The sequence below is a fragment of the Zootoca vivipara genome, chromosome 10 (assembly GCF_963506605.1).
Source record: "Zootoca vivipara chromosome 10, rZooViv1.1, whole genome shotgun sequence".
Classification (NCBI taxonomy): Eukaryota; Metazoa; Chordata; class Lepidosauria; order Squamata; family Lacertidae; genus Zootoca; species Zootoca vivipara.
In genome coordinates, this window is record NC_083285.1 from 68,872,382 (window position 1) to 68,882,854 (window position 10,473).

The 10,473-nt window shown below is 49.7% G+C and overlaps 1 protein-coding gene across 1 annotated transcript; it reads right to left on the reverse strand.

Annotated features, from left to right (window-relative positions):
• Positions 1-1,558: 1,558 nt before the first annotated feature.
• LOC118077725 (interferon-induced protein with tetratricopeptide repeats 5-like) lies at positions 1,559-10,150 on the reverse strand. The gene is made up of 2 exons (XM_035101439.2): positions 9,981-10,150; positions 1,559-6,295 (listed from the first exon to the last, which is right to left on the reverse strand). The coding sequence occupies exons 1-2, from the start codon at positions 9,983-9,985 to the stop codon at positions 4,966-4,968; spliced, it is 1,335 nt and encodes a 444-aa protein (XP_034957330.2). The 5' UTR covers positions 9,986-10,150; the 3' UTR covers positions 1,559-4,965.
• Between the last annotated feature and the right edge of the window lie 323 nt (positions 10,151-10,473).

Sequence of the window (10,473 nt, forward strand, 5' to 3'; positions counted from 1 at the left end):
TGTATGTATGTATGTATGTGTGTATTTTAACCAAATAAAGATGATAAATATATATTTTTTTAAAAAAGCACCTCGATTTTCCCGCACGTAGTGGTTATGTAAGAAAGCTTGGGTATTTTGGGAAATGATATAGGACGAGATAATTAAAAAAAGATGTTTAAAGTGATTAAAAGCATAATAATAATAATAATAATAATAATAATAATAATAATAATAATAATACCCCGCCCATCTGGCTGGGTTTCCCCAGCCACTCTGAAGCTTTTCTACAAGGGACAGAAGTTCCAAAAAAGGTGGTTTCTTATGTAACGGAAGCAGCCGGGATTCATTACGCCCAGAAATGGAAAGATGAAGGTGTGAGTTTAGGGGGGACACTGATGTGGAATAGGATGTCCCTATTTTTATCTGAGGAATGTTGGCGGGTGTGTGCTTGCCACCTGCTCCTCACGAGGGGCTGGCACGTAGCCACTGCTTCAGTTCATAAGAACATCCAAGGAGCTGTCTGATTGCAGGATCAGGCCCAAAGTGGGAAGCTCACAAGCAGGGCATGAGCAGGGTAATCCCCCACCTTCCTAATGTCTCAAAACCCTAGAGCATGGAACTGTCGAGTTGGAGGGGAACCCCAAAGGTCCTCTAGTCCAACCCCTGCAACTAAACCATACAGGACCGGTGTTTGTCCTTGTGGTGTGACAAAACTCTTCCTTTGCCTGAAAGAAAAACAACTTCATGAGCTGAGAGCCCTTTCTCTCCTGACTTTCCTCTTATAGGTTTCAGTTTCCAGTCTTTCCACAGAAGCTGCTACCGTATATCTCGGCTGAGTCTAGTCTAGGGGGAAAGACCCCCCTTCCTTGGCGGAAGCCTTAGCAATGATCCTGGGGAAAGGCAGAGCGAAGCAAGCAAGCGCCCACTTCTCCAAATCCTGCTTCTGTTAGGTTGGGAGGGAGGGAGTGTGTCTGTTCTCTAAGCCACCATGTCCCAATTCCAGATTATTTCCTACTTTTCAGACTGCAGAGAGAGCCAAGGAGGGCTTCGGGGTTCCTCTGCCTGACGTAACTGGAAGCCTTCTTCGGAACGTTCAAAGAACTATTATAATATGATGAATTTGGAAGCAGGATTTGAACAACAGAAAGAATAAGAGATTATTGTGTTATGATTAGGATATAATAATAATAATAATAATAATAATAATAATAATAATAATAATACCCAGCCACACTGGGCGGCTTCCAATAGAAATATTAAAATACACTAATTTCTTAAAGATTAAAAGCCTCCCTAAACAGGGCTGCCTTCAGATGTCCTCTAAAAGTCTGGTAGTTATATAAGAGTGAAGACAGGGGGCAGCAATGGGGGGGGGAATGGAAAACATCACAGAAAATGGAAGGGGAAGTTGATAATATATTATTATTATTATTATTATTATTATTATTATTATTATTATTATTAGAAAAATTGTTATGTATTGGAACTTTATTTGGAATTGGTGGGAATTACATGAAATATATTCCAAAAAATGAAAATGAAAAATAAAATCACTTTTGACTTTCGACTTGCGGTGGCAGACTCTCCTTCCTTGGAGGATTTTAAGCAGAGGTTGGCTAGCCCTCTGTCATGGATCCTTTAGCCGCAATTCCAGCAGGGGGTTGGACTGGATGCCCTCGGGATCCCTCCTGACTCTTAAGATTCTAAGCATCCGAGTTGGCTTGCCTAAACAAGCATCAATGGCTGTTCCGGAAGAAGACTGCTAGCTGGGTGGCAGTTTCCTGGGAAAGTCCCCCTTTTCCTAAAGGTTAAGTTCCAAGTTGTCCCCCCTCCTGCAGTTTCCTGGTCTACAAACCCAAGTGGGATGAGAGGAACCAGGAGGAACAGGGTGGTCCTCAACTTGTGATTTAAAATTTGGCCAGCAGATCGGGAGCCTCAGGTCTAGGAGCCGAGCGTGGCCCCCTAGATCCTTTGGCTCCCTTCCCTCCCTCCAAAATCTTACACTCCTATGTTCTTTGCCCTTCCAATAGGGTCTTCATGGTTCTGAGTGGCGCAAGAGGACAGACGGCAGCTGCTTACAGCCTTCACACAGGGGCATCTGGGGGGGGGCACAGCAAGAAGGGGTGCTGGATGAGATGGTCTCATCTGTGGGACGTGATCCATGAGAGGCAGTCAAGTACAACATTCCTGGTAATGCTAGAGAAGACATGCAAGGGAATGTTTGGTCCAGCCAGCCGAAACTTCCTGTTCCTCCTTGCTGGAGCATCCTTCCTTCTGCATGTGATAGAAAGTGGGCGTGACCTTACCTGTCCAGGTAACAAAAGGATGAGTCACACAACACACCTCTCTCTTTTTCACTTCTTTGTTTGACCAGCTTTTAGCTAGGACTGCTTTGCTAGCTCTCAGCTAGCAGGAGCACTGGGATTATTCCCCCATATGGAGTAGATCAACATGTAAATATTTGTATCTAAGTCTGGCTTCAGGAATCCAACTGTGAACTGATGTTAGTAAACTTCTCTTGTTGACTTTGAATAAGATTGTGGTGTCTTTATTCTTTTAAGAGGGATTCAAGGGAATTTACCAGGAACGTACAATTCAATCTGAAACAGATTAAATTGTATAAGAGTGAGAGGCTCACACAAGCCTGCAACCAGATATCTGTTGTGCATGCAAAAGGGGAATGTAAACTCTGCTAAGTAAAGGAACTTGCTAACACAAATTAGAAAGGATATTAATGAACAATATGTCCTCTGCTGCCACCCTGAACATTCCCAAAATCATCTGGCACCGCAGGGCTCCGCTGAAGGTTTCCTGGTTCTCTTGAACAAGCCTTGCTGAAAACTGTGGGTGCCAAGCAAGACGACAGCAGGCTTGAGACTGGCGCAGGGGAACTTCCCGGAGCATGGCTCTGTTCCCATGTTCCCCCTGGTGTTTGTTGTGCAGCTGAGACACAGCAGAGTCTCAACGCAAGCACCCCCTGTGGCATTTCAACCCCTGAAGTGTCTCTTATGAATGCCCACCTCACTTCTGCAATTAGTTGGAAGGGACCCAAAGGCTAATCTGTTTCAACCCCCAGCAATTCCTACTTGGCTTTAAACTGTTTGCAATATTGTGCAATGCCATCTTTTGATATATTAATAACTTCCATGGCTGCAACCCGCCCTGGGACCTTAGGGTGACGGGCAAGCAATATGTGGTTACCATAATCTTAATACTGTTACGTGCCTTGGAATGAGCGACAGTGGAGACCGTGGTGTCTTTAGGATATATGGTTTATTTGCACAACATATATACAACCTCAGCCCAGGATGGAAGGACTCACAGACTTAACACCCCAAAAGGTCTTGCTTCTTCCATACTGACAGCCTTGGAATCAAGCACAAAACAAACTGATCATTGCATTGAATTCCTCTGCCAACAGCCTTTGTCTAACTCAGGGGTTCCCAACAAAATTTTCTCGAGGACCCCTCATCGAGCCGCTATTGTGACAAGGACCCCCATTAATTCCTAATCCTAAAATTAAAAAGTGAGAGCCAAATTAAGAGTCTTTTTATATTTTATATTTATACGTTTTTTTTTACAGTTCTTCCTCTTCACCTGTAGGCCTTTGTCGTTTTAACGAACCACTTTTTAACCAACGGTCCATTTTTAACTACACGAACTGTAGCTTTAACTACTGTTTTGCAAAGAGGCAGCGCGCGCCAGGGAGGAGGGAGGGGAATGGAGAAGACAGGGTACCTGCGCAGTAGCGCACAAATGAAGCCGACGCGCGCAAAGCATCTTGGGGAGGTGAGCGTTAGTAGAATGCGTGCGCTGCCTCTTTGCAAAACAGTAGTGTTTGTAAAGCGCCACCTAACGGCATACAGCAGAACTACTGCCTCTAATTCTAGTTTTGCGCTGGACTCTGCTCATGCAGGAAGCAGCCAAAACAAAAAATCTGTTATCATACGAAATATATTTAATATATTTTTTATTCTGATAGCATCTTGCGGACCCCTCTGGCATAGCTCGCGGACCCCTGGGGTTCCGCGGACCACCTGTTGGGAACCACTGGTCTAACTCGAGTCTCCAGATGCTTTTGGACTACAGCTCCCATCATCCTTGACCACTGGTCCTGCTAGCTAGGGATGATGGGAATTGGTAGTGCGGGGAAAAAGTGCTTAGCGTGGCAACTACTGCCATTATTCCACAAAGAAAGTCGCTCCTTGGTTCAGCAATGGAATCCTCCGTTAGATTTTAACCCTTGCTGGATCCAGGACTTTCCGCCTGCAACTAAAAATAGTAAGAATAGTAATAGTAATAAAAGCAATGCATCTTCTACAAACAACTACACTTTATTGCAGATAAACACAACCGGAAGCTTCCCCCTGTTTAGTGCGGGGAGGGGAATGCAATGAAACTTTAAGGAAACCAGCTTTTCCCCAGCAAAATCTCCTGTCAGAGGTCTTGAAAGATCTACATTGGCTCCCAGTACGTTTCCGAGCACAATTCAAAGTGTTGGTGCTGACCTTTCAAGCCCTAAATGGCCTCGGTCCAGTATACCTGAAGGAGCGTCTTCACCCCCATCGTTCTGCCCAGACACTGAGGTCCAGCGCCGAGGGCCTTCTGGCGGTTCCCTCGCTGCGAGAAGCCAAGTTGCAGGGAACCAGGCAGAGGGCCTTCTCGGTGGTGGCGCCCGCCCTGTGGAACGCCCTCCCACCAGATGTCAAAGAGAAAAACAGCTACCAGATTTTTAGAAGACATCTGAAGGCAGCCCTGTTCAGGGAGGCTTTTAATGTTTAATCGATTATTTTATTTTTCTGTTGGAAGCCGCCCAGAGTGGCTGGTGAAGCCCAGCCAGATGGGCGGGGTATAAATAATAAATTATTATCATCATCATCATCATCATCATCATGGGGCTCAGAGGCTGCAGGAAGAGCCAAAACTGGAAGGAAAGAGCCACAACCCCCTGCCTCTTCGCAAATGTGTGTGTATGAAGGTCTTTCACTGCTGGGCCCTGCCACTCTTTTGCCTCCTAACCTGAAGCCCCGTTTCTTCAAGGAAGCTGTAGACAGCTCTTGCTTGGTCCATTTCTCCATCCTCCCTGAACATACTTGCCAGCTTCTTCAGGCGAATTTCCAGCTGCTTCCTCTCAAATGCATGGTCTCCGGGGATCCTGGCAGCCGCCTGGTACATCTCTAGGGCCTGACTCTTCATCCCCTTCTTGTGGAGGAGGAAATCCCCCCAGTGTATGTAGATCGACTGCTGGCATCTCTTGCTGGCTCCCGGGAGCTCCTCCATCAGGTTCAGGTAGATCTCTTCCTCGTAAGCCGGCGACCTCTCGCCGTAAAACATCGCCAGCTTCAGCTGGGTGAAGATGGAGAAAGGATCCTTCTCCAGCACGCGTTTGAAGCTCTCGATGGCAGCCTCGACGGCTTCTTCTCTGACATCGCCTGGAGGGCTCCCCAACTGCTTCAGGTAGCACAGGCCAAGGTCGTGGTGTGGGAGATGGTAGCCAGGATCTAGGGCGATGGCCTTCTTCAGAATGGAAATGGTTCGGGGAAGGGATTGCGGCTTGTACAGCTTGGAGATGTTTCGGAGGACTTCGGGGTTCACGCTCTCCCGGGCAACATCGTCCGCAAGGCAGAGCGCTCTTTCCGTATCCACATCCTTAAGTACCTGAGCCAAATAAGCTTTGGCTTCATAGTTCTGTGGCTGGCGAGCAATGACTTCTTCCAGCAACTTCTGGGCTTCTTCCCGTTGTTCAGCATTAGAGGAATGAGTCCAGGAGGCAAAAACGGAGACGGCCAGTCCAGCCTGGTACTCCTCATTGGACTCTTCTACCTCCAGCGCCTTCCGGAAACATTCTGCGGCCTCATCCCCATTCCGGAAGCCCACAGCCAGGAGGGACCAACCTTTCTGAGCGTGGATTTCAGGGATCATCGCAGAGTAAGCCTCTGGGCTGGCCAAGGACCGGCAGATGTCGTGTATGCGTCCCAGGTAGAGGTCCACCATGTCATAATTGACCAAGCGGTAGTAGACCCAGGCGTAGTTGCCGTAGGTCACCAGGGCCTGGCGGGAGAAGTTGGCAGGGTGGTCCCGCTTCAGAGCCCCCTCTGCTTCTCGGAGGCTGCCCAGGGCCTCCTCGTAGTTCCCCTGCAGGTGCTGGAGGTAGGCCCTCATGGCAAGGTAGGCGCCTCGATTGCGGTGTGGGGTGTGCTGGGCCTTTGGGGCCAGAACCTGTAGGATGTGCACTGCATCCACCTTGTCCTTGATCTCGAAATCCCAGGTGAAATGGCACTGCAAGCTCTCCAGCTTTGACCTCAGGGGTCGGCTGCAGAGGGAAGAGGCAGGCAGGGAGGGAGACAGAGAGATTGAGAAAGCGTGAGGGACACTCTTGAAATGATATAGAGTGGTACCTCTACTTACATTCATACGTATCCTTCGGGATATATACACGGCAAACACGGAAGTATTTTTCTGGGTTTCGCCGCGTGTGCATGCGCAGAAATGGCACCTCCGGTTGCAAATTCCTCGGGATCCGACCAGAGCTCCGGAATGGATCCCATTCGCAACCAGAGGTACCACTATACAGTTCCCAAACGCCTTGGGAATCGAACGTTCCAGCTCGTGAACGTTTGAAAACTGGGAGGGAGTGTTCCGGTTTTTGAACGTTCTTTCAGAAGCCGAACATCCAACGGGGCTTCCGATTGGCTGCAGCAGCTTCCTGCAGCCAATCGGAAGCTGCGCTTTGGAAGTCGAATGTTTTGGAAGTTGAACGGACTCCTGGAATGGATTCTGTCCGACTTCCGAGCTACAACTGTATAATGAATGGGAAAAAATGTTTAAAAGTACCTTTCAGAAACAAAACAAAACAAAACCCAGAGTCTTTTTGTTGAGGAAAATTCAGAGGGAAATTCCTAGGTAACAAAAAGGGCTATTTATGTATGCCACTACTGCGGCCTGTGTTTTGTTAGCCCCCAAATCGAAATTGAGCGAGGTCCCAACCAAAGGAGAATGGCAATTTAAACTGATGGAATACAGGCAGCTTGCAGATTCGAAATACAGAATAAGAGAATAAGAAGTATGCATGTTTAAAGAAGACTGGAAAAATGTATATGGGTGAAAATTGTGCACATCTAAAAACGCTGGCAGCATTAAGATAAATTCAACAGTGCAAAAAAGTTTTGATGGTGTAACAATGGAATACTGACTGGTTTAGGTCATTTAAAATATGCAGGGATGCACGGTAGGCAAAATGAACCACGGAAAGAGAGGAAGGGAAGTCCTTGATTTGAGGTTGTTCAAGTTGAATGTCTTGAAATGTAAATCAGAAAAATCTAATAAAAACTATAATTAAAAAAAGAGACAGAAAGGGTGAAGGGGTCCTGCAGGCAGGAATTATTTGCTCAAAAGGGTTCAGAGGATTTAGGATTTAGACTTGGGCGTGACCGGAATGTGGCCTCTTGCCAAAAAGGTAGGATCACATCTCTTGCCCCGCCCACTTTTACTTCTAGGCCCCGCCCACCCAGAGCAGGTGCTTCCCAATCCCCAGGTTTGGCCAAAGAGTGCCAGAATAACAGCTCCATCGGTAGAGCATGAGACTCTTGATCTCAGGGTTGTGGGTTCAAGCCCCAAGTTGGGTAAAAGATCCCCCTGTATTGCAGGGGGTTGGACTAGATCAGGCATCCCCAGACTGTGGCCCTCCAGATGTTTCGGCCTACAACTCCCATGATCCCTAGCTAAGAGGACCAGTGTTCAGGGATGATGGGAACTGTAGTCCAAAACATCTGGAGGGCCGAAGTTTGGGGATGCCTGGACTAGATGACCCATGGGGTCCCTTCCAACTCTACAGTTCCACGATCTTATCTCCAGCCCTACCTGTAGATGCCATCAGGGGACCACAGAATTTTAGAATTGCAAGGGACCCCGAGGCATGGGCGTACCCAGCGCGGGGTGGGGGGGCGCTGCCCCCCTAGAAGCAAAAAGAAAAAAAAACAGAACAAAAATAAATAAATGGAGGGGCGCTGCGCTGGCCAGCCCACCCGCTGCCCGCCTGGCGATGCCTGCAGGGCCGTCTCTAGGCCCGGGCTGGGGGGGGGGGCGCCAGGGCGCCTGGCCACCAGGGGCGCTGTGGGGATGACGCGGGAGGCGATTCTCCTCTGAGGCCGCTGCTGCTGTGCGCGTCTTCCTCTGGGCACCTGCAGCCAATCAGAAGCTGCGGGCGCCTCTGGCGCGACCCACAAGAAGAGATGGCGCCGCGCTCTTGCCCGCCCGCCTCGCGCTAGGGCCGGCAGCCGTGCTCCTCCTCCTCCAGCTGCTGCTCTGTGCGTCGAGGGGCGCACTGCTGCTGCCTCTGCTGGGCCGCCGGCCGCCCCATCAGGGCGGCGCCCTGGCCGCGAGTAGCACTCGCTCGGGGGGGGGGTGCGGGGGCGGATGCGCTGCTGGCCGGAGGAGCGAGTTGATGCAGACCCCCGAGTTGTGGGCCTGAGTCATGGGCCTTACGCTGCTAGGAGGGGCTGTATTGGCGTGAGAGCCGGAGCCCAGAATCGCCGCCGCGCCAGGGAGAGGAGAAGCCGGTCCCGGGCCTGCGCCCAGGGCACAGATGCTATCCGCCTGAGCCTAACCTCACAGGCGGAGCTGTGGGAGGCTCTGGGCCACGAGGGGCGGGCAAGTGACTGCTGGCATCTCATGGTGGGGTTGGGAGAGACTCCTGCCTGAAATCCCGGAGAGCTGTTGCTGCCAGTCAGTGCAGACAGTATGGGGCTAAATGGACCGATGGTCTGATTCAGTTACAGTATAAGGCGGCTTGAGAGGCTAAATGGCGCCCAGCAATTGCTTGCTCCCAGTAATTGCTTGCTCCCAGTAATTTCTTCACTGGTCATCACAGGTATGGTTTCTGTCACAAACAGCAAGTTTCTACAGATATGAAAAAGGTGCTTGATAATATTGAGACCATTTCAGTTCTTCTCTGTGGGACAGTAGTTTTTAAACCCCAGTGCTCAAACTTCCCACTGCTGTATGTTTTGCCAGAAGCTGATAAGACTGCACCATGCGCAGTGACTCCCAGATCTCTAAATTTAGTTCCAAATGTTTTGAGCTGGCTTCTGACATATCTTGTTTTGAGCCAACTACTCCAAAACTGGGCAGTCTGGCCGAGGGTCTGATGACGGAAATATATCTGCAACCATGTTTGTACTGGGTCGTCTTCAGAACTGCCAAATATGGGCCAAATTGGGCCAAATACAATCTCATATCTGCTACCTTGTGTATTTTCTGAAAAGGATTGTGGGGTATGTATGCAAACATTTAAATAGAATAAAGCATAAAAGTGATATTCCTAAGAAGGAACCAAACACCCTGCAGGGCCCTGGAACAAATAACTTTCTTCACCTGCAATGCAAAGCTCCCGCTCCCGAAGTGACTGAAGCTTGTTTACTTTGAGATCTCTTGCGACTGACAGCCAGAACCAACACTTGTTTACTGGGAAAAAAGGTCCCTTCAAGAAGTCTAGAGGAGCTTGCTCTGCAGGAAAACCTTCAAGCAGATCTTGCATAGCCCTCTCTTGTGGATGCTTTAGTTTAGATTCTTGCATTGCAGGGGGTTGGACTTGATGACCTGGGCTCCGTAGCCCCGCCCACATTCCCACTTTGTGGCCCCTCCCCTCCCATGCCTTGCCCCCGCCCCTTGCCCCCCTAGTTTTGATCCTGGGTACGCCCTTGCCCCGAGGGTCATCTAGTCCAACCCTGAGATCTTCTGCATGCGAAGCAGGTGCTCTAACCACTGAGCCACAGCTGCTGCTCTCCTGATGTCGTGGGGCTCCAGCTCCCATTGCCCCTGGCCCTGGGGTCCAGCAACATCCAACTTGCATTGCAGGGGGCTAGGCTATGCTTTGGGGGGGGGGTTTCCCTCCTCCCATCTCTCCCATTCTAGGATTCTAACTCCAGCTGCACAAAATGCAGAACGGGAGGTCATTAAGCAGGAGAAGGAGCCTGATCTACGCAGGAGTCACTGCTTACCTCATTTTTCCTTTCCCGGAGAGGATGTTAAATACTGTATCGCAGGAAGCAAACTTTCCGTCGCTTGCGGTCCAGCAGTCTGCAGGGCGCTACCTCGGTCTGCAAACCTTTGTCTCGCTCTCTCAGTTTATATAACAACGCAGTGAGCTCACTCCGGCAAAATAGAAACCGAAACTCAAAAGGGAGATTCGCTTCTTGCTTCTGGAGAGGAATGTTGCTTGGCGCTGCTTGCAAAGACTGCTCTGCTTGGCTGCTTGGAAAGCCTCCAAGCGCAACATTTAAGCCGGCCACTCGCGCAAATGAATAAATCACGGTTTAAACGGGAGGCCATAAGGCAAAGTTGTACCTCGGCTCTCCCCTGCAAACGATGCGGATGCGAGGCTCCTCCCGGCTCATTTTGCTTTCCATCGTTGCCTGCTCGCGCTCCCGTCCGCTCCCCACACCCACGCACCCCCAGGCTCTCCTTCCCATCCCGATCCCATGTCCAGAAGGT